At 46.6% G+C, this 25011-nt stretch overlaps 1 protein-coding gene across 2 annotated transcripts in view; it reads left to right on the top strand.

Moving 5' to 3' along the window:
* The window catches only part of LOC143793233 (PC-esterase domain-containing protein 1A-like), a 136144-nt gene that overhangs the window by 27392 nt on the left and 83741 nt on the right, over window positions 1-25011 (top strand). For both annotated transcript variants that reach the window (XM_077280022.1, XM_077280029.1), the window contains exons 2-5: window positions 20163-20258; window positions 20700-20779; window positions 24248-24480; window positions 24554-24939. In XM_077280022.1, the coding sequence (XP_077136137.1) occupies window positions 20186-20258; window positions 20700-20779; window positions 24248-24480; window positions 24554-24939 (772 nt within the window). In that variant the 5' untranslated portion in view covers window positions 20163-20185. The remainder of the gene's footprint in view (window positions 1-20162; window positions 20259-20699; window positions 20780-24247; window positions 24481-24553; window positions 24940-25011) is intronic.

Raw genomic sequence — 25011 nt, 5'->3', positions numbered from 1 at the left:
AACGCACAACTAGCAGTGGCCGGGTAGCATGCCTACGTTGATTCTAGATGCCCAGCCCAGCCGGAGGACTAAATAAAGCTAGCAGAGGAAAATATTAGTCCTAGCTCACCTCTAGAGAAATACCCCGAAAGGAGACAGAGGCCCCCCACATGTATTGGCGGTGAGTTGAGATGAAATAACAAACGTAGTATGAAAATAGGTTTAGCAAATTTGAGGTCCACTTACTACATAGCAGAAGACAGAAAGGACACTTTCATGGTCAGCTGAAAACCCTATCAAAAAACACCATCCAGAAATTACTTTAAAACTCTGGCATTAACTCATAACACCAGAGTGGCAATTCCCGTTCACAAGAGCTTTCCAGACACAGTAACGAAACTACAGCTGTGAACTGGAACAAAATGCAAAAACAAACATGGACAAGAGTCCAACTTATCTAGTAGTTGTCTAGGAGCAGGAACAAGCACAGAGAGGCTTCTGATAACATTGTTGACCGGCAAGCAACTAACAGAGCAGCAAGGTTATATAGCGACTCCCACATCTTGATGGGAACAGGTGAACAGAGAAGATGAAGACACCAGTTCAATTCCACCAGTAGCCACCGGGGGAGCCCAGAATCCAAATTCACAACAGTACCCCCCCCCTCAAGGAGGGGGCACCGAACCCTCACCAGAACCACCAGGGCGATCAGGATGGGCCCTATGAAAGGCACGAACCAGATCGGAGGCATGAACATCAGATGCATTCACCCAAGAATTATCCTCCTGGCCGTATCCCTTCCACTTGACCAGATACTGGAGTCTCCGTCTGGAAACACGAGAGTCCAAGATTTTCTCCACAACGTACTCCAACTCACCCTCAACCAACACCGGAGCAGGAGGCTCAACGGAAGGCACAACCGGTACCTCATACCTGCGCAATAATGACCGATGAAAAACGTTATGAATAGAAAAGGATGCAGGGAGGTCCAAACGGAAGGAAACAGGGTTAAGAATCTCCAATATCTTATACGGGCCGATAAACCGAGGCTTAAACTTAGGAGAACAGACCCTCATAGGGACAAAACGAGAAGACAACCACACCAAATCCCCAACAGAAAGCCGAGGACCAACACGACGGTGGCGGTTGGCAAAAAGCTGAGTCTTCTCCTGGGACAACCTCAAATTGTCCACCACCTGCCCCCAGATCTGATGCAATCTCTCCACCACAGCATCCACTCCAGGACAATCCGAAGATTCCACCTGACCAGAGGAAAATCGAGGATGAAACCCCGAATTACAGAAAAACGGGGACACCAAAGTGGCAGAGCTGGCCCGATTATTAAGAGCGAACTCCGCCAATGGCAAAAAAGCAACCCAATCATCCTGGTCAGCAGACACAAAACACCTCAGATATGTCTCCAGGGTCTGATTAATCCGCTCGGTCTGGCCATTCGTCTGAGGATGGAAAGCGGACGAAAAAGATAAATCTATGCCCATCCTAGCACAGAATGCCCGCCAAAATCTAGACACGAATTGGGTCCCTCTGTCAGAAACGATATTCTCAGGAATACCATGCAAACGAACAACATTTTGAAAAAACAGAGGAACCAACTCGGAAGAAGAAGGTAACTTGGGCAGAGGAACCAAATGGACCATCTTAGAAAAACGGTCACACACCACCCAGATGACAGACATCTTCTGAGAAACAGGCAGATCTGAAATAAAATCCATCGAGATGTGCGTCCAAGGCCTCTTAGGAATAGGCAAGGGCAACAATAATCCACTAGCCCGAGAACAACAAGGCTTGGCCCGAGCACAAACGTCACAAGACTGCACAAAGCCTCGCACATCTCGTGACAGGGAAGGCCACCAGAAGGACCTTGCCACCAAATCCCTGGTACCAAAAATGCCAGGATGACCTGCCAACGCAGAAGAATGAACCTCAGAGATGACTCTACTGGTCCAATCATCAGGAACAAACAGTTTATCAGGTGGGCAACGATCAGGTCTCTCCGCCTGAAACTCCTGCAAGGCCCGCCGCAGGTCTGGAGAAACGGCTGACAATACCACTCCATCCTTAAGGATACCTGTGGGCTCAGAGTTACCAGGCGAGTCAGGCTCAAAACTCCTAGAAAGGGCATCCGCCTTAACATTCTTAGAACCCGGTAGGTATGACACCACAAAATTAAACCGAGAGAAAAATAATGACCAGCGCGCCTGTCTAGGATTCAGGCGCCTGGCGGTCTCAAGATAAATCAAATTTTTGTGGTCAGTCAATACCACCACCTGATGTCTGGCCCCCTCAAGCCAATGGCGCCACTCCTCAAAAGCCCACTTCATGGCCAAAAGCTCCCGATTCCCAACATCATAATTCCGCTCAGCGGGCGAAAATTTACGGGAAAAGAAGGCACAAGGCCTCATCACGGAGCAGTCAGAACTTTTCTGCGACAACACTGCCCCAGCTCCGATCTCAGAAGCGTCGACCTCAACCTGGAAAGGTAGAGCAACATCAGGCTGACGCAACACAGGGGCAGAGGAAAAACGGCGCTTAAGCTCCCGAAAGGCCTCCACAGCATCAGGGGACCAATCAGCAACATCAGCACCCTTCTTAGTCAAATCGGTCAATGGCTTAGCAATATCCGAAAAACCAGCAATAAATCGACGATAAAAGTTAGCAAAGCCCAAAAATTTCTGAAGACTCTTAAGAGAAGAGGGCTGCGTCCAATCACAAATAGCTTGAACCTTGACAGGATCCATTTCAATGGAAGAGGGGGAAAAAATATATCCCAAAAAGGAAATCCTCTGTACCCCAAAAACACACTTAGAACCCTTCACACACAAAGAATTAGACCGCAAAACCTGAAAAACCCTCCTGACTTGCTGGACATGAGAGTCCCAGTCATCCGAAAAAATCAGAATATCATCCAGATACACAATCATAAATTTATCCAAATAATCGCGAAAAATATCATGCATAAAGGACTGGAAAACTGACGGAGCATTAGAAAGACCAAAAGGCATCACTAAATACTCAAAGTGGCCCTCGGGCGTATTAAATGCGGTTTTCCACTCATCCCCCTGCCTGATTCGCACCAAATTATACGCCCCACGGAGATCTATCTTAGAGAACCACTTGGCCCCCTTTATGCGAGCAAACAAATCAGTCAGCAACGGCAATGGGTATTGATATTTAACAGTGATTTTATTCAAAAGCCGATAATCAATACATGGTCTCAAAGAGCCGTCTTTTTTTGACACAAAGAAAAAACCGGCTCCTAAGGGAGATGACGATGGACGAATATGTCCCTTTTCCAAGGACTCCTTTATATATTCTCGCATAGCAGCATGTTCAGGCACAGACAGATTAAATAAACGACCCTTTGGGTATTTACTACCCGGGATTAAATCTATGGCACAATCGCACTCTCGGTGCGGAGGTAACGAACCAAGCTTGGATTCTTCAAAGACGTCACGATAGTCAGACAGGAACTCAGGAATTTCAGAGGGAATGGATGATGAAATGGAAACCACAGGTACGTCCCCATGAGCCCCCTTACATCCCCAGCTCAACACAGACATAGCTCTCCAGTCGAGGACTGGGTTGTGAGATTGCAGCCAAGGCAATCCTAGCACCAAATCATCATGTAGATTATACAGCACCAGAAAGCGAATAATCTCCTGGTGATCCGGATTAATACGCATAGTTACTTGTGTCCAGTATTGTGGTTTATTATTAGCCAATGGGGTGGAGTCAATCCCCTTCAGAGGAATAGGAGTCTCCAAAGGCTCTAAATCATACCCACAGCGTTTGGCAAAGGACCAATCCATAAGACTCAAAGCGGCGCCAGAGTCGACATAGGCGTCCGTGGTAATAGATGACAAAGAGCAAATCAGGGTCACAGATAGAATAAATTTAGACGGTAAGGTGCAAATGGAAACAGATTTACCAAGCTTTTTAGTGCGCTTAGAGCATGCTGATATAACATGAGTAGAATCACCACAATAGAAACACAACCCATTTTTCCGTCTAAAATTCTGCCGCTCGCTTCGGGACAGAATTCTATCACACTGCATACTCTCTGGCGACTTCTCATTGGACACCGCCAGATGGTGCACTGGTTTGCGCTCCCGCAAACGCCTATCGATCTGAATAGCCATTGTCATGGACTCATTCAGACCCGCAGGCACAGGGAACCCCACCATAACATCCTTAATAGCATCAGAGAGACCCTCTCTGAAAGTCGCCGCCAGGGCGCACTCATTCCACTGAGTAAGCACAGACCATTTACGGAATCTTTGGCAGTAAATTTCCGCTTCATCTTGCCCCTGAGATAGGGACATCAAAGTTTTTTCTGCCTGAAGCTCCAAATGAGGTTCGTCATAAAGCAACCCCAAGGCCAGAAAAAACGCGTCCACATTGAGCAACGCAGGATCTCCTGGTGTCAATGAAAAAGCCCAGTCTTGAGGGTCGCCCCGGAGCAAGGAAATCACAATCCTGACCTGCTGTGCAGGGTCTCCGGCAGAGCGAGATTTCAGAGACAAAAATAATTTGCAATTATTTCGAAAATTCTGAAACCCGGATCTATTCCCCGAGAAAAATTCCGGCAAAGGAATTCTCGGCTCAGATACAGGTGCATGACAAACAAAATCTTGCAAATTTTGTACCTTCGTGGCGAGATTATTCAAACCTGCAGTTACACTCTGAAGATCCATTACAAACAGGTGGACACAGAGCCATTCAAGGGTTAAGAGGAGGTAAGAAGCAGCTAGACAGCAATTAAGGGCTAGGCAGCAAAACTCTGAGGGGAAAAAAAAAAAAATTTCCCTTCAACACTTCTTTTTCTCCTGCTTCAGCCCAAACAATTAACACTTTGCGGGCCGGTCAAACTGTCATGATCTCAATGGCAAGAGAACATAGCATAAGCATATATAGGAACTAGCTCTTGGAAGATGGGAACTGAGCTGACCATGAACTAAACCTAACGCACAACTAGCAGTGGCCGGGTAGCATGCCTACGTTGATTCTAGATGCCCAGCCCAGCCGGAGGACTAAATAAAGCTAGCAGAGGAAAATATTAGTCCTAGCTCACCTCTAGAGAAATACCCCGAAAGGAGACAGAGGCCCCCCACATGTATTGGCGGTGAGTTGAGATGAAATAACAAACGTAGTATGAAAATAGGTTTAGCAAATTTGAGGTCCACTTACTACATAGCAGAAGACAGAAAGGACACTTTCATGGTCAGCTGAAAACCCTATCAAAAAACACCATCCAGAAATTACTTTAAAACTCTGGCATTAACTCATAACACCAGAGTGGCAATTCCCGTTCACAAGAGCTTTCCAGACACAGTAACGAAACTACAGCTGTGAACTGGAACAAAATGCAAAAACAAACATGGACAAGAGTCCAACTTATCTAGTAGTTGTCTAGGAGCAGGAACAAGCACAGAGAGGCTTCTGATAACATTGTTGACCGGCAAGCAACTAACAGAGCAGCAAGGTTATATAGCGACTCCCACATCTTGATGGGAACAGGTGAACAGAGAAGATGAAGACACCAGTTCAATTCCACCAGTAGCCACCGGGGGAGCCCAGAATCCAAATTCACAACAGCTTTCTCAGCTGCCCTCGTTTATTGCTTCTGCTCGCTTCCCTATTTAACTCTGCCCGGGTCGTTAGTTCATGCCAGCTGTCAATGTCTCAGTACTGGTTCAGATCTCTCTTGGAATTCTCAGATGACCTGACTACTCCAGCAGAAGCTAAGTCCTTGCTAGACATTTGCTGTTCATTGGTTTTTTTAATATATTTTTCAGTACATGCTATGTTTCAGTCCAGCCTGCTATTATGATATTTCCTTGCTAACTGGAAGCTCTGGGGGTGCAGAGCTGCACCTCCACACCGTGAGTCGGTGTGGAGGTCCTTTTGCACACTCTGCGTGGTTTTTGTAGTTTTTTATACTGACCGCATAGTTCCCTTTCCTATCCTCTCTTTCTAGAGAAGATTCGGCCTCCTTTGCTAAAATCTGTTTCATTCCTGTGTTTGTCACTTCCCTCTTAACTCACAGTTAATATTTGTGGGGGGCTACCTTTACTTTGGGGAATTTCTCTGAGGCAAGGTAGGCTACTATTTCTATCTTTAGGGGTAGTTAGCTCTTAGGCTGTGAAGAGGCGTCTAGGGAGAGTTAGGTACGCTCCACGGCTATTTCTAGTGTGTGTGATAGGATTAGGGATTGCGGTCAGTAGAGTTACCACTTCCTCAGAGCTTGTCCCAGGTTTTCTGTTTTAACCATCAGGTCACTTCGGGTGCTCCTAACCACCAGGTCATAACAGTACAGCTGGCCAACAAAGTGTTAATGCATCTCAAAAGAGGGATAAGAGAAGTTCTGAGTCAATTTTTTATTCTTTGCAGCTTGTTTTGTCTTTCTTTTCCCCTGAACCTCTGGGTGGTTCAGGACTCAGGTGTAGATATGGATATTCAAGGTTTGTCCTCTTGTGTGGATCAACTCACTGCTAGGGTACAGAGTATTCAAGATTATGTAGTTCAGAATCCGATGTTAGAGCCTAGAATTCCAATTCCTGATTTGTTTTCTGGGGATAGATCTAAATTTTTGAATTTCAAAAATAATTGCAGACTGTTTCTTGCTCTGAAACCCCGCTCCTCTGATGATCCCATTCAGCAAGTAAAGATTATTATTTCTTTGTTGCGTGGTGACCCGCAAGACTGGGCATTCTCCCTTGAGCCAGGAAATCCTGCATTGCTTAATGTGGATGCATTTTTTCTAGCGCTTGGATTGCTTTATGACGAACCTAATTCTGTGGATCAGGCAGAAAAGATCTTGCTGACTCTATGTCAGGGTCAGGATGAGGCAGAAGTATATTGCCAGAAGTTTAGAAAGTGGTCTGTGCTTACTCAATGGAATGAGTGTGCCCTGGCAGCAATTTTCAGAAAGGGTCTTTCTGAAGCCCTTAAGGATGTTATGGTGGGGTTCCCCACGCCTGCTGGTCTGAATGAGTCAATGTCTTTGGCCATTCAGATTGATCGGCGTTTGCACGAGCGCAAAGTTGTGCACCATTTGGCGGTGTCCTCTGAGCGGAGGCCTGAGCCTATGCAATGTGATAGGACTTTGACCAGAGCTGAACGGCAAGAACACAGACGTCAGAATGGGCTGTGTTTTTACTGTGGTGACTCCTCTCATGCTATCTCTGATTGTCCTAAGCGCACTAAGAGGTTCGCTAGGTCTGTCACCATTAGTACTTTGCAGCCTAGATTTCTCTTATCTGTTACTCTGATTTGCTCACTGTCGTCCTACTCTGTTATGGCATTTGTGGATTCAGGCGCTGCCCTGAACTTGATGGACTTGGAGTTTGCCAGGCGCTGTGGTTTTTCCTTGGAGCCTTTGCAGAGTCCTATTCCCTTAAGGGGGATTGATGCTACTCCATTGGCCAAGAATAAACCTCAGTACTGGACTCAGCTGACCATATACATGGCTCCCGCACATCAGGAAAATATCCACTTTTTGGTGTTGCATAATTTGCATGATGTTGTCGTGTTGGGTTTGCCATGGTTACAGGTTCATAATCCAGTACTGGATTGGAAATCAATGTCTGTGTCTAGTTGGGGTTGTCAAGGGATACATGGTGATGTTCCTTTGATGTCAATTTCTTCTTCCACTCCTTCTGAAGTCCCTGAGTTTTTGTCGGATTACCAGGATGTATTTGATGAGCCCAAGTCTAATACCCTACCTCCTCATAGGGATTGTGATTGTGCTATTAATTTGATTCCTGGTAGTAAGTTCCCTAAGGGCCGACTGTTCAATTTATCTGTGCCAGAACATGCCGCTATGCGGAGTTATGTAAAGGAGTCCTTGGAGAAAGGGCATATTCGCCCGTCTTCGTCGCCGTTGGGAGCAAGGTTCTTTTTTGTGGCCAAGAAGGATGGCTCTCTGAGACCCTGTATAGATTACCGCCTTCTCAATAAATTCACGGTCAAATTTCAGTACCCTTTGCCTCTGTTGTCTGATTTGTTTGCTCGGATTAAGGGGGCTAGTTGGTTTACCAAGATTGACCTTCGAGGGGCGTATAATCTTGTGCGTATTAAACAGGGCGATGAATGGAAAACAGCATTTAATACGCCCGAGGGCCATTTTGAGTACCTGGTGATGCCATTCGGTCTTTCTAATGCTCCATCTGTGTTTCAGTCCTTTATGCACGACATCTTCCGGAAGTATCTGGATAGGTTCATGATCGTATATTTGGATGATATTTTGGTCTTTTCGGATGATTGGGAGTCTCATGTAAGGCAGGTCAGGATGGTGTTCCAGGTCCTTCGTGCTAATGCTTTGTTTGTGAAGGGCTCTAAATGCCTCTTTGGAGTTCAGAAGGTTTCCTTTTTGGGCTTCATTTTTTCCCCTTCTACTATCGAAATGGATCCTGTCAAAGTTCAGGCCATTTATGATTGGACTCAACCTACATCTGTGAAGAGTCTTCAGAAGTTCCTGGGCTTTGCTAATTTTTACCGTCGCTTCATCGCTAATTTTTCTAGTGTGGTTAAACCTTTGACTGATTTGACGAAGAAAGGCGCTGATGTGGTGAATTGGTCCCCTGCGGCCGTTGAGGCCTTTCAGGAGCTTAAACGTCGCTTTACTTCGGCCCCTGTGTTGCGTCAGCCAGATGTTTTGCTCCCTTTTCAGGTCGAGGTTGATGCTTCTGAGATTGGGGCAGGGGCTGTTTTGTCTCAGAGAAGTTCTGATGGCTCTCTGATGAAGCCGTGTGCTTTCTTTTCTAGAAAGTTTTCGCCTGCCGAGCGTAATTATGATGTCGGCAATCGGGAGTTGTTGGCTATGAAGTGGGCATTTGAGGAGTGGCGACATTGGCTTGAGGGAGCCAAACATCGCGTGGTGGTCCTGACTGATCACAAGAATCTGACTTACCTCGAGTCCGCCAAGCGGTTGAACCCTAGACAGGCTCGATGGTCACTGTTTTTCTCCCGTTTCGATTTTGTGGTCTCATACCTTCCGGGATCTAAGAATGTGAAGGCTGATGCCCTTTCTAGGAGTTTTTTGCCTGATTCTCCGGGAGTCCCTGAGCCGGCTGGTATTCTTAAAGAGGGGGTGATTCTGTCTGCCATCTCCCCTGATTTGCGGCGGGTGCTGCAGGAGTTTAAGGCTGATAGACCTGACCGCTGCCCAGTGGAGAAACTGTTTGTCCCTGATAGATGGACTAGTAGGGTTATTTTTGAGGTTCATTGTTCAGTGTTGGCTGGTCATCCTGGGATTTTTGGTACCAGAGATTTGGTTGCCAGGTCCTTTTGGTGGCCTTCCTTGTCACGGGATGTGCGTTCTTTTGTGCAGTCCTGTGGGACTTGTGCTCGGGCCAAACCTTGCTGTTCTCGTGCCAGTGGGTTGCTTTTGCCTTTGCCTGTCCCGAAGAGGCCCTGGACACATATTTCCATGGATTTTATTTCTGATCTTCCTGTCTCTCAAAGGATGTCTGTCATCTGGGTGGTTTGTGATCGGTTTTCTAAGATGGTCCATTTGGTACCCTTGCCTAAATTGCCTTCCTCCTCTGATTTGGTTCCATTATTTTTTCAGCATGTGGTTCGTTTGCATGGCATTCCGGAGAACATTGTGTCGGACAGAGGTTCCCAATTTGTTTCTAGGTTTTGGCGGTCCTTATGTGCTAAGATGGGCATTGATTTGTCTTTTTCTTCAGCGTTCCATCCTCAGACAAATGGCCAAACCGAACGAACCAATCAGACCTTGGAAACCTATCTGAGATGCTTTGTTTCTGCTGATCAGGATGATTGGGTGACCTTCTTGCCATTGGCCGAGTTCGCCCTTAATAATCGGGCTAGTTCTGCTACTTTGGTTTCGCCTTTTTTTTGTAATTCTGGTTTTCATCCTCGTTTTTCTTCAGGGCAGGTTGAGTCTTCTGACTGTCCTGGTGTGGATTCTGTGGTGGACAGGTTGCAACAAATTTGGACTCACGTGGTGGACAATTTGACGTTGTCTCAGGAGAAGGCGCAACGTTTTCCTAACCACCGTCGCTGTGTTGGTCCCCGACTTCGTGTTGGGGATTTGGTTTGGTTGTCTTCTCGTTATGTTCCTATGAAGGTTTCTTCTCCTAAGTTCAAGCCTCGTTTCATTGGTCCTTATAAGATTTCTGAAATTATCAATCCTGTGTCGTTTCGTTTGGCCCTTCCAACTTCTTTTGCCATCCATAATGCGTTCCATAGGTCGTTGTTGCGGAGATATGTGGCGCCTATGGTTCCTTCCGTTGATCCTCCTGCTCCGGTGTTGGTTGAGGGAGAGTTGGAGTATGTGGTGGAGAAGATTTTAGATTCTCGTATTTCGAGACGGAAGCTTCAGTACCTGGTTAAATGGAAGGGCTATGGTCAGGAGGATAATTACTGGGTTGTTGCCTCCGATGTCCATGCTGCCGATTTGGTTCGTGCCTTTCATTTGGCTCGTCCTGATCGGCCTGGGGGCTCTGGTGAGGGTTTGGTGACCCCTCCTCAAGGGGGGGGGTACTGTTGTGAATTCCGTTCTCGGGCTTCCTCCTGTGGTCGTGAATGGTACTTTGGTGAGTTCTGTCCTTGGACACCCTCTGGTGGCTTTGAGTGGAACTGCTGATCTTTGAGGTTGGCTTTCTCAGCTGCCCTCGTTTATTGCTTCTGCTCGCTTCCCTATTTAACTCTGCCCAGGTTGTTAGTTCATGCCAGCTGTCAATGTCTCAGTACTGGTTCAGATCTCTCTTGGAATTCTCAGATGACCTGACTACTCCAGCAGAAGCTAAGTCCTTGCTAGTCATTTGCTGTTTATTGGTTTTTGAATATATTTTTCAGTACATGCTATGTTTCAGTCCAGCCTGCTATTATGATATTTCCTTGCTAGCTGGAAGCTCTGGGGGTGCACTCTCTGCGTGGTTTTTGTAGTTTTTTATACTGACCGCATAGTTCCCTTTGCTATCCTTTGTCTTTCTAGAGAAGATTCGGCCTCCTTTGCTAAAATCTGTTTCATTCCTGTGTTTGTCACTTCCCTCTTAACTCACAGTTAATATTTGTGGGGGGCTACCTTTACTTTGGGGAATTTCTCTGAGGCAAGGTAGGCTACTATTTCTATCTTTAGGGGTAGTTAGCTCTTAGGCTGTGAAGAGGCGTCTAGGGAGAGTTAGGTACGCTCCACGGCTATTTCTAGTGTGTGTGATAGGATTAGGGATTGCGGTCAGTAGAGTTACCACTGCCTCAGAGCTTGTCCCAGGTTTTCTGTTTTAACCATCAGGTCACTTCGGGTGCTCCTAACCACCAGGTCATAACAGGCCTGCATTCAGTGGTTGGACCTCTACTGCAGCACCATGTTCGCTTGTGCTGGTTTCTGCAGCCACTGGGCTCTGAGAGCGGTGTGCTTCAAATTGCACCAGTTCAGCCACCATTTGGTCTTTGGTTTTGCCTGCACAGTCAATCTGCTGTGACATGCACAAGGCCATAAGAGTGTCTTTGGACTGCTTCTTATAAAAGGTTTCTCCCAGCACAACCATGGTTGCCAAATAAAAGATAGGACAGAAAAACGAGAAAGGGAAGGGATAATTACCAGTACACACAATTGTCTCAGGACTAATAAACACTGAGTTCGTTCTCCAAACTTATTTGCATAGAGTTCTCGCAAGAACTTTGCAAGTTTTTAGTGAGAGGAATGATCACTCAAACCAAATCACTAATGCTCTAAGATATCCCACCGCTTTGCCACCAATTTGTCATGAATCCTCACCGCTGCCACCAATTTGTCACGATTCACACCCTGACCGTCACCCCTACGTCACGGATCGGGGTGACTTTAGGCCAACAGACGGCTATCACAGGTGCAGGGGGGCTTATCTTAGTTATCCCTCCACTGCTACAATGTGATGAAAAAACACACACAAGGCTATTGACCTCTTAGTTTACAGCAGGGGCTTATTTTAGGTATCCCACTGCTCTTCAATATACCACGAACTGCAGGGATTTATGTATATCCCGCTTACAGTTCCACTTGAAACTTGCAGCTCTCTGGCGCCCCCTTACCCTCAGGTTAGTTTAGGTACTGCACCTAGAGTAACTAGTCGCCAGAAAGGCTGCCTGCTATGTACTGGCTATTGGGCACGCTGCAGCGAGGCGATATAAATACTCCCACTCAGGCAGGAACAATAATTATCAACGCCGCAGTCGCTACGACACCCAAAGGCCCGCACATGGGATGCTGCCACCAGCTTCGATTAAACGGGTCCGAAGGAAACCCAAAACAGTAGCGTAATTCCCTTCAGAAGACTTAGGGTACGTTTTAGAGCATGAAGAACGAAACTAGTATTAAATATTTTACTTTGAAAGATTAAGGCAGTGTTTACAAAGGTATATAAGGATGTTACAATATGAGACAATTGAAAATGTACAAGGTAATTATAAAATAAAGGGATTAAATGAGAAAGGTAAAACTCACATGTTCTCAGTCCATTTCAGGCAAAACCATGCTGGTGGGCGGGACCCCAAATGTCCCAGTGCATCAGGAGGTCTGGATAGGAACAGCTCCTCCAGTAAGACTCTCTAAAGACTCAAGGCTGGGTTAAGAGTAAAGACTTTTAACCTCCAGCCTCGTGACATCACTAAAGGGATTGAGTTAGGATCGCCCTCCTCCTTCCTCAGCTGTACAGTTTTCTCCAACCATTCTTATGACTGTCATATCTTCACTGGAGAATCTGGCAGAGTCATAACATACCCCTCATTCATCTTGTATTAAGATTTGCTCTCTATAGATACTAAATTCGGGCTAGTAGAGACACTCAGTTCCAGAGAAATCCGTATTTTGTCCCTGTTTGAACTAGAAGCCCGCGTTTATCGTGGCCGATAGATCTGCCGATGGAGATTCACAAACTGGATATATTTTTTTCCTAGCTTAAACCGTTGGCCCAATATCTTACTATAACAGAACAAAGGGCCGCATGTCTTGAGAAGGATATCAGACCAGTTTTCAGCTGGAGGGAGATTTGTGCCTCTACAAGCACAATAAACCTTCCTGGGATTGGGGGCAGGGCAGAGCATTGAGAAGAATAGCTTCACACACACTTAGAAGCAAAGAGAGAAGGGGAGGGGTTTAGCCTTCAGCAAAGCTACGAAATCATATTACATTTCATACAATATCGTGACAGTCACGTCTGTCACATGTGCTTAGTGTGAACCTGCTTTCATCTGTGAAGAGCACAGGGCGCCAGTGGCGAATTTGCCAAGCCTGGTGTTCTGTGGCAAATGCCCAGCGTCCTGCACGGTGTTGGGCTCTGAGCACAACCCCCCATCTGTGGATGTCGGGCTCTCAGACCACCCTCAGGGAGTCGGTTTCTAACCGTTTGTGCAGACACATGAACATTTGTGGCCTGCTGGAAGTCATTTTGCAGGGCTCTGGCAGTGCTCCTCCTGTTCCTCCTTGCACAAAGGCGGAGGTAGCGGTCCTGCTGCTGGGTTGTTGCCCTCCTACAGCCCCCTCCACGTCTCCTGGTGTACTGGCCTGTCTCCTGGTAGCGTCTCCAGCCTCTGAACACTACGCTGACAGACACAGCAAACCTTGCCACAGATTGCATTGATGTGCCATCCTGGATGAGCTGCACTATGTGTCCATCTCATGCTACCACGAGTGTGAAAGCACAACCAACATCAAAAGTGACCAAAACATCAGCCAGAAAGCATTGGCACTGAGATGTACCCTACCGTCGAGCCAGCGGTTGCAGTGTCTCCGGAGTTGACTGCCAAATTTTACATAGGAGACCCCCTGGCGAGACAATGTCCGGAACTTAGTGCGATATCTCTCGGGGGTGATGGTAAAAAGTGCCTGCAGGGTGTCCCTAATAGTTCCATAGTCCTGGCAGTATTGAGGCCCAAGTGACTGGACAGCATCCTGTCCCCGACCAGTCAAACTAGTCCACAGGTATTTAGCCCAGTCAGCTCTGGGTACCTGGTGAATCATCATCAAAGTCTCAAAATCTTGCAGATGTTCATCAACCTTTGTGTTGGACTCATTAAACAATGGCAAGTCTTTGTAGCGAAGAAGATTTACTTGGTGGTGGGAAATAATGGAGGTAGGGTCCAACATTGGTGGTAAAGGTTCTGGAACTCCCAAAACTGATTCAATAACACAAGTCCTCTCCTCACTTGAGGCTCCGGGTCCCAATGCAATCATGATGGACTAGCGGTGGATTCCGCGTCCCACACAGGCATGGCACTTATGTTCTGATACTATACTGCCCACATACAGGCAGCGCTCACACACAAGTGTGATCTCATTCCACAATCAGCAATTCTGTGGATCCACTCGCTCCCTCACATTTATCAACTGTGACTGATGAAGGTCCGGATGTAGGACCAAAACATTTCTGTTATTTTGTGGACACCATTAAATCACCTGTCTTACGTTAAGTTGAGTGCCGAGTCTCTCCTCACTTGAGGCTCCGGGTCCCAATGCAATCAATTCCTGGATTCTTGCAGCTGGTGACTGGGTATTAGATTCCAGATTACCACTGGATCCCAGATTTGGCAAGCAGTTTAAATCCTCTGAGTCCACTTCAGCAGGGTTTTCATTGTCCTCCACAACATTCTGGGCATCCCAACAAACAAATTCCTTGATCAAATCCGACCGAGTGTCTGTGGTCCGGTATTCAATCCGTTGAAGCTGGCACAGCTCCTGTAATTGTAGTTTCTTGTTACGGCTATACTCTGGTCCTCTTTCCAAGGCCGAGTTGGTGAGGTTGGACATGGTGGCGTCCGAAACCTACTGTGTATGCCTTCATCAATGGTTTGCTGGGTCTGTCTGTATGCCTCCCTTTTTATGAAGCCCTGGACAACGTCTACGAACACCAGTCCCCTGCAGCTGCCCTTGTTCCGCCGGGCTGAGTAGTGTCCCACTTGCTGCCACCAATTGTAGAGAAACGGGGTCAGTGGGTGCTGTCGTCCGCTGGCCCGACTGCCTTTAGCAAGACTGCATGGACCAGGGCTCATACCACACCCGCTCTATTTCCCGGAGGGCAATACACTACACAAACAACACAGGGTTAGGGTAAAACAGTGTGGCAATATTTTATTGAACCACAACACCCAACAGCAAACAGAACAGTCCCAGCAATTACCCCAAGATGGTGCACATTACAGGGCCTCACCCTTCCGCTGACTCGCCGGGATAATGGTAGATGTTATGTCCCAGCTCCCAGGGTCAGCTACCTTACCTGTGATACGCACGTGGAGAGGAGGTAACGACAAGCGTAGTGAGATATCCGAGAGCAGTCCTGTGTTCTTTCAGCCGGGTCCAATATACCCTCAGCTGAGATCCTGAAGAGTGACCATGCCATGACTTCTGTAATGTAGGCTCTCTGAACACAACCAGGTCTTCCTTTTTATAGGTAACAAATTCTCATTCAGTCATTCCACCACAGGCTTGGGGGAAGGAGGTAGGAGGCCATACCTCACTGCAAGAGGCTGCAAACAACATGCATAGATTGTCCTTCATATTGCAGAGCACCAAGGGGTCATCAGCATATTAACAAACATTCAAACATTGTGCCTTTGTTTCCCAAAGATAATAATAATAATAATAATCTTTATATAGCTCTAACATATTACGCAGCGCTTTACAGTTTGTACACATTATCATCGCTGTCCCCAATGGGGCTCACAATCTAAATTCCCTATCAGTATGTCTTTGGAATGTGGGAGGAAACCGGAGTGCCCGGAGAAAACCCACGCAAACACAGAGAGAACATACAAACTCTTTGCAGATGTTGTCCAAGGTGGGATTAGTACCCAGGACTCCAGCGCTGCAAGGCTGCTGCGCTAACCACTGTGCCACCGTGCTGCCCAGATTCTGCAAAGATTGCCAGATTCTGCAAAGATTGCAGAACAATACAAGGACAAATACAATAGCTAATCAGCAGACAGTCAACAAATGGCAGCCAGTGAATTCATTACAATAAAGGTCAACAGTCATTCTCACATGAACTATAGCTCTTGTCCCTGGGCCTACTGAAATAATATGTCTGGATAATTCAGATTCAATGCGATATCGCCACAGTGTGCCTCTCCGTTAATCTCCTGGGACAAAACTGCTCCCAACCCGACATCCGATGCGTCCGTCTGGACCATAAACTATTTGGAGAAGTTGGGCACCAACAAAACTGGCTGTTTACAGAAGACCAGTTTCAGTTCCTGGAAGGCCACCACAGCTTCCGGGGACTTAGCCATAGTCGACTTTGTCCCTTTCAGAAGATCCATCAGCAGGGCTGCTATCAGGGCAAAGTTAGGGACAACTAACCGCCACCACCAGGACGGGTCAACATTCTGCACGCCCTGCTTACCCCACCACTCCCACCCTCCCAAGGAGAAACAAAAAAAGGAGGATGTCACAGAAAAGTGGACATAAATTAAAAAGAACTAAAGCCAGCAGAACTGTCGTGCTACCTCCACCCTCACCTCCCAATGTGTCTCTGTTGTCCAGTTTTTCTCTCCCTTCCAATGTGTCTCTCCCGTCCCATGCTTCCACTCCTGTGTCTACTTCCATCCTTGACCTCTCAGACCCCACAAGTTTAGTTACCCCTTCCCCTGGAACCCCTTAGGCTACTTTCACACTTACGTTTTTCAGCTTCCGTCACAATCCGTCGTTCTTTGAGAATGCAGTATCCTGCAAAAAAATTTGCAGGATCCTGCATTTTCCCATAGACTTGTATTAGCGACGGATTGTGACGGATGGCCATCCGTCGTGTCCGTTGTGCACTGGATGCGTCGTGTTTTGGCGGACCGTCAGCACGAAAAAACGCTCAAGGGAACAGTTTTTCGTATGTCGGGTCCGCCATTTCCTACCGCGCATGCGCGGCCGGAACTCCGCCCCCTCCTCTCCGGGACTTTACAATGGGCAGCGGATGCGTTGAAAAACTGCATCCACTGCTCACGTTGTGCCAAATTTTCACAACGTGTGTAGGTACGTCGCGCCGACGCTTAACGACGGACCCGTCCCGACACAAGTGTGAAAGTAGCCTTAATCGTCCACCCATAGCCAATCCTCTCAGCTCAACACTTCCCAGATCCAGAACATTTCACCCTCAGTGGGTCGTAAAAGTTAATTTTTTTATTTTTTATTTTTTTAATAAATTTGTGGGGTCAAGGGTCAACAGTACTCACCTGCCCAGGGGTCAGCACTAGTGCACTCAGGATGCTGTGTTTTCTGCATCCTGAGTGCATTAGTTCTGACACACGGGCAGGTGAGTAAAGATAGGAGGTGGATTAGCTCCATCATCTCTTCAGTCTGCAGAAATACATAGAAATAGAGAAATGCCAACTGAAGAGACGATGGAGCTAATCCAATGTCACCTACCGTAGCACTGACCTCAGAGAGAAGAGGTGTGGTGTAAAGCATACGTTACATAACCCAATTTGGTTATAATCCAATCCCTGTCTCATGTAATCTGCATGATACAGCGAGTGAACTATATAAAAACTGTAGTTGTGAATCGGTGATCACCTTATTAACCTCTAAAAATTATTATTCTAATATAGAGGACACTTGGAACAGATGTTTAACTATAGGTGTTTTATTGTCAGAAAATATTAAAGTAAATTTAACTAATTACAGGTACATAACATTGCACAACATTAGCAAACCATGTCATCTTGCCAGGACAGACGTCCACTCTCAGAAACAAAGCAGGACGCAAATGTATTCCTCATTTGGGTAACTTCAACTGTTGTCCTGAGAGGGTGATGATGGTAATCTGACAATGGGATAGAAACAGGTTCATCAAGTTCACTGTTGGGTCGCTCTTTAGCCATTATGTAGTTGTGCAGAACCACACACGCCTTGACCACCTCATCAACTGTCCCAATTTTGAGATTAATGGCTCTCCCTAAAATGCGCCATTTTGAGACAAGGATACCAAAGGCACACTCAACATTTCTTCATGCCCTGGTCAATCTGTAGATAAAAATCCTTTTTGTGTGGTTCACGTTCCGACTGGAGTATGATTTCAGGAGGTTTCCACACATCTGATAGGCCTCATCCCCAACCATAACAAATGGCATTGGCAGGCCTTGAGTGTTGGGAAGAGGTTATGGCAGGGGGAAATTAAAATGATTTCCATACAACCGTTGGCCCATGTCCGAGTTTTTAAATGTCTGGGAGTCATTACCATGGCCAAAAGATCCAATGTCCACGGCGACAAACCTACAGTCCGCAGCTGCAATTGCCACGAGCACTATTGAAAAATATTTTTATAATTAAGGTACTCGGATACAGTTCCAGACGGTTTGGTAATCCTGATATGTTTCCTGTCCACTGCTCCCAAACAGTTGGGAAAATTACAAACTTAAAAAAATTTGTCAGCAGTTTGCTGCCAGATTTCCATGGTGGGTAGGGGGTAAAGCCCAGCAGGTGTCTGCGATAATCCCAAAGAGTGTGGAAATTCCTATCCAGAACTGGAAATGGAGCGATGATAGGCTCTCTCCGGTAGCCAGGAACTTGCCGAAAAGAGAAAGAAAAATATAAATCAGAGCAATAATTTTTATGACTTGGGATTTTGAAAAACAGAGAAAGAAAGAAAAAAAGAAAAAAAGAGAAAGAACATGGCTTTTAGAATAATAATATTTAGGACAGTATTTAAGCTAAACCAAAAAAGGGGAAAATATTAAGTACATTGCAGAACAATAATAATTATGACAGGCGTTAATGTTTAAATATTAAGTACCTTAGTGTCACCAGCAGACGTTCCTCAGCAGGAATTGCTCTATGGAGCTGGGTGTCCTGCCTCCTGATGGCTCCTTGTTCACAGGCCAGCAATTCCATAAAGCTGTCTTGAGACATGTACTCTAAATATTTCTCTGGATTTTCAAGTAGCTCAGTGAATAAGGAATGGTAGGCTCCACGGCTCTGTCGTAGGTCAAGAATCGGGTGCTGCCAAAAGCGTTGACGCCGTCTTCTCTGCTGTTCTCTTTTGCGTTCTTGCTCACAAGCGAATGCAAAAGAAAGAAACAAGTTGACATCCAAATCCAGATTCCGATAGAAATTCTCCATGCAAAGATCCATCGCGACACAGGATACAGGAGCAAAATTTTAAGATTTCATCTGTACAAGGGTTTATATAGAGAAATCCCATGAGCCACGCCCATTTGGCATGGCTTGTTCCTAGGAAATTCTTGAAGCAAAGTTTCCTTTCAAACGCATGCGCATAAAAAATGCGAATGCATGCAAAAACGCATGTAAACACGTGCAAACGATGCGTTTTTTATCCGTCATGCATAAGTTGTTGCAGAAAAAAAACGTAGCGTTATGCATTTGCATGCGTTTTGCATTACAGTTGCGGTTGCGGATAAGACGTTGCAGACTCAACCGCAAATGTGAACCTAGCCTTAGACAGCACCAGCTGCCTTAAATCAGACAATCCAAGACCTGAACTGGAGGTCGGTGAGCAGGCGATCCCACCCAGCTTTTTCAGCTGCTCTTAAAACCCGGACAAATAATCCGGGTCCATTAAAACACCTCTCAGCAGTAAGTGTGCTGGAGCCTACTTCTCCAAGTCCTACATAACCAAGGCTTGGCACCTCGGGAACACATACCTCCCAGTCACGAGCTGTCCATCTGCCACCTTACCCTTGTTACAGAGGCATATCCCACTTATTTAGTTCATAATTGTTGTCCTTCAAGGCATCATCCAGAAGTCAAGAGAAGGGGTGATGAAGTTAACCCGCATTGTTTGATTGTTTAATCAATTTGAGTTGTTTTTCCTTCACTGTTTTGCAAGTCAACAAGCCACGGGACCCACACAATGGTCATACAACATATTAAGCAAGACATCTATTGTTCAATGACCCTGCATCCCTGTCTTGCAAAGATAGCAGACAATAAGCTGTAAGAGCTGATATAAGAGGCAAACATCAGCCATTCATAAATATCAAATATCAGTGTTCAAGACTCCTATGACAACAGTGTATGGTTCTTGACCAACTGAAGAACAAACGCATAAATTCAAAAGTCATCGAGTAGATAACAGTCTGTGCCTCCTGGATTACAGAATTTATGTCTGGATAATTAAGATGAAATGCTGTGTCGTCACACTCATCATACCAGGCTGTGTGGGGAGTTGTACCATGTGCTGCTGTCAGTGATGGCCCAGTCTCTTCTCTTGCAGGTTCTGAATGTCGGAGGGCAGTTATGGGGGGCTTCCGCTCTGTTAATGTCCGCCAGTTACTGCACAATAAGTTTGTCGTTGTGCTCGGAGACTCCAGTAAGTGACAAAATCCTACATGTACTGTGTGCATATATATCTGTATCCCTCTCATCTGCAGAGCAGTTTTCCCCCATTGGTCAGGTCAGAGCGTCTGCTCGTGGTGATGATGGTTCCGGTCTCGTGTCTGAGCAGTTCTCCCCCAGTAGTCAGGTCAGAGCCGGCTGCTTGTGGTGATGATGGCTCCGGGCTCGTGTCTGAGCAGTTCTCCCCCCCAATCGTCATGTTAGAGCTGGCTGCTCGTGGTTATGATGACTCCGGGTTCGTGTCTGAGCAGTTCTCACCCCAGTAGTCAGGCGAGAGCCAGCTGCTTGTGGTGATGATGGCTCCGGGCTCGTGTCTGAGCAGTTCTCCCCCCCAATCGTCAGGTCAGAGCTGGCTGCTCTTGGTGATGATGGCTCTGGGTTCATGTCTAAGGAGTGTAACACTTTTGTCTTTCAGTCCAGAGATCGGTGTATAAAGATCTCGTGAAGTTTCTGCAGGGAGACGAGTTTCTATCTGAAATGCAGCTGAGAGACAAGGTTTGTGTGATAAAATGGTTTCAATTACAATAATTATTGAGGTTTTTGAGATTTGAGTTTCCTTAATTACCGGCGGACCCCTGTGTTGGTACACTGGGGTCATTTGATGCTCTTGTCCACTGGCCCAAAACTGCATGGGTCTGGGTAAAAGAAAAGCACCAAATGCCGCTCTTTTACCGTGGGTGTAATGCTACTCAGACAACACAGGGTGAGGGTAACACAGTGTGGTAATACTTTATTTAACCACAAAAGAGGCAAATAACACATAGAACAGTCCCAGCAAAATACCCCAAGATGGTGCACATTACAGAGTCTCACCCTTTTGCTGACTCGCCTGGAGAAGAGCAGCTGTAACCTCAGAGCTTCCATCCAGGGTCGACTACCCCACCTGTGCACGCACACAGAGAGGAGGTAAAGACAAGCTTAGGAAGATGACAGTACATTAAGGTGCAAGGCCAGATGACCGGAGGGTCACAACTAGAGATGAGCAAATTTGTTCGGAAAATGACCGCCAAACATAAATTCGGCATGAATATGGCACATTCGGATTCGAATGCTCATGTTTCATGATCGGTAACGTGAGCATTTTTCTTACAATCGGAAAAAGTCGTTAAAATGCGCTAAAACTGCGGGAAAATAATTGCGTTGCCACTAAACTATTTTAAAGTAGATAAAAAGCCGGCAATTCAGCAGCCACGTACCGTAAAAGGACAACAGGAGCCGACAGGATAGAACAGACAGATTACATACAGTATATACACATAGAATAGATAGATATGCAGATGTCTGCGATATATACAATTAGTGCAGTGTGTGTGTGCAGCTTACTGTACATGTATTTATTTATTAAAAGATGAATTTTCTGAAAAAAATGGCATGGGCTCCAGCTTAAAGGGCCACTGTCACCCCCTCCAGCCGTTATAAACTAAAAGAGCCACCTTGTGCAGCAGTAATGCTGCATTCTGACAAGGTGGCTCGTTTAGTTATTGGTGCAGTTAAAGCCAAAATAAAGCATTTTATAATTTCGGCAAAATACCTGTCTTTCGCCAGGGAGGCAGGTCCTCACCCCCCTGCTTGAAACGCCACACTGCCGTCACTCAAATCTTCAGGGGCGCCGGGCACCGCCCCCTCAGCGCTGTTTTTGCATGAAATCCAGTGCCTGCGCTGTGTAGTACTGTCTGGTGCAGGCGCAGTGAGCTCTGGCCGTCTGACGTCACAGCCAGGCTTGCAGACTGCGCCTGTGCGGCCGCCCTGCTTGTGAATCCCAGCCCCGCACTCTGCATAATGCATAACACACTGCGGGGCTGGGATTCACAAGCAGGGCGGCCGCACAGGTGCAGTCTGCAAGCCTGGCTGTGACGTCAGATGGCCAGAGCTCACTGCACCTGCACCAGACAGTACTACACAGCGCAGGCGCCGGATTTCATGCGAAAACAGCGCTGAGGGGGCGGTGCGCGGCGCCCCTGAAGATTTGAGTGACGGCAGTGTGGCGTTTCAAGCAGGGGGGTGAGGACCTGCCTCCCTGGCGAAAGACAGGTATTTTGCTGAAATTATAAAACGCTTTATTTTGGCTTTAACTGCACCAATAACTAAAAGAGCCACCTTGTCAGAATGCAGCATTACTGCTGCACAAGGTGGCTCTTTTAGTTAAAAACGGCTGGAGGGGGTGACAGTGTCCCTTTAATTTTCTTAATCAGCAGAGGGAAAGCCGATGACTGGAGGCAGATGTTTATAGCCTGGGAAGGGGGTAAAACCCATGTAGCTTCCCAGGCTATTCATATCAGGTCACAGCTGTATACTTACCCTTTACTGGCTATTGAAATGGGGGACCGCCAAAAAATGACTTAGGGTCCCCTTATAATTAATAACCATCAAAAGCTAGGCAGACAGCTGTAGGCTTATAATAATAGCCTAGGAAGGGGCTATGGATACTGTCCCCCCAGGCTAAAAACATCAGCACTCAGCCACCCCTGAAAAGGCGCATCTCTAAGATGTGCCAATTCTTGCACTTAACCTCGTTCTTCCCACTTGCCCTGTAGCGGTGGCAAGTGGGGTGATAGTTGGGGGGGTTGGTGTCATCTTTGTATTGTCAGGTGACATCAAGCCTTGAGGTTAGTAATGGAGAGGCGTCAATAAGATGCCCCCATTACTAACTCCATAGTCATATTGTATAAAAACACAGACACCCAGAAAAAAGTTCTGTAATTGAAAGAATGACACAGACTCCTTTAATAAATCTTAATTAAACCATACTTACTGCATCGCCCATTCCACTGACGCCATTGTCTACTGCAAGGGAATTAAAATAAAAAACAACAGTATTCCTCACCTTTCACAAAGGAGATCCATATCCATATGTCCCGCAACAGGTCTAGCATGATGCGACCATACAGCCTGTCATCCAGCTGAGACACTGAGCACCATATATTGCTCCATACAGTATAATGGGCCCCATATATTGATCCATACAGTATAATGGCCCCCATATATTGATCCATACAGAATACTGGACCCCATATATTGCTCCACTTTTGGCGGGTACCCACAGAGAGGAGGTATCGACAAGCTAAGGAAGCTGATAGTCCATTGAGGCACGTGGCCAGGTGACCGGAGAGTCACAACCTGGCTTCTCCGAACGTCTCCATAGGGCCAGGGGACCAGAGGTTCCCAAACTGGCTTCCCAAAATGTCTCTATGGGTTAAGTGATGGTTAATAGAGCAGATCTGTATTCTTCCAGCTAGGGCCGAGGTCCCTCTAGTTGGCTTCCTTTAGAATGTCAAATCTGTGTTCTTGATGGAGCCTTGGTTGTTATGCTGTAGAGACTCTCTCTTCATGGAGTCAAGGTGTCCTGGCTGTTGGTTTGTCAAGTAACTCTGGAAACGGTGGTAGATCCCCCTTTTCTAGTTCACAGCCCTTATTCAGGCATTATTCCAGAGGATTTGGAGAACATGACAGGAGCTCATCTCTCATTGTTCGAGAGTTCATCGTTTCTCCTTCAATGTTTGCAAGTCATCAAGCTGCATGACCTTGTACAATGGGTAACCCACATATTAGCAAACATCGATTGTTCAATGACTCTGCTTCCCTGTCTTCCAAGGATAGCAACACAATAAGTTATAGGAGCTGATATAAGAGGTAAACAGCAGTCATTCATTAATTCACAAACATTAATTCAACCTACAAAAGAGTAAACTTTCAGATTCATATGAACAATAATCTATGAGTCTTGACCTACGGAAGAAAAACACATCAATTTTAGATTCTACGTTCAAACTCATGAATAATAGTCTGTGTTTCTTGACCTACTGAAACTACATGTCTGGCATAATTAAGATTAAATGTTTCGTCTTCACGCCTGCTCCTCCCATTATGTAGCTTTCAGTCTGTAAACTCTCACAAGATTGACCTGAAATCATCTGTGCTGCTGTCCCTTTGTTCTGTCCATAGTTAAACTGTTCTTCTCCGCAGGGGGAATTCACTTTTGAGAATGACTCGCTGATAGAGGGCGGCCAACTGAATGAAATGACCAATGAAACCACATTCCGAGAAGTGCGGCAGTACCGGAGCGACCACCATCTTGTCCGCTTCTATTTCCTGACCCGTGTCTACTCTGCTTACCTGGAGAGCATACTGTCAGATTTCCAGAGCGGCCCCCAACCGGACGTGCTGATAGTAAACTCCTGCGTTTGGGATCTTAATAGGTGACCGCCACTACCATGGTGTCCGCTGCCGCCATATTGGTGACAGATCCTCATTGTCCTCCATCTCCTGCAGGTACAATGACAAACATCTGGAGGGCTACAAGACCAACCTGGACCACCTGTTCCTGCGCCTCAAGGAGGTTCTGAGCCCCCAGTGCCTCATCATATGGACAATGACCATGCCGGTCGGATACAGGGAGAATGACGGCTGTTTCCAGAACCCCCCACACAACTTGCGGAAGGACATCGTGGAAGCGAACTTATGCAGTGCCATTTTGGCTGATTTCCACCATCTGGATGTCCTGGACATGCACTACCATTTCCGCTATGACCTGAACCTCCGATGCATTGATGCCACCCACTGGAACCAGGAGGCGCATCGGAAGTACACCCAGATCCTGCTGACCCACATCGCACTGGCCTGGGGTGTGAAAATGCCAAAGGCCAAGAAGCTAAAAGGTGCTGGACCTGGACACCGTGAAATCCGCTAAGTGACATCATGGGCTTTGCTGCACCCTCTCGTCTTCTATC

This window comes from Ranitomeya variabilis, chromosome 1, assembly GCF_051348905.1.
Source record: "Ranitomeya variabilis isolate aRanVar5 chromosome 1, aRanVar5.hap1, whole genome shotgun sequence".
NCBI lineage: Eukaryota > Metazoa > Chordata > Amphibia > Anura > Dendrobatidae > Ranitomeya > Ranitomeya variabilis.
The sequence above is the reverse complement of the archived record's forward strand: the minus strand, read 5'-3'. Positions and strand labels throughout refer to the sequence as shown.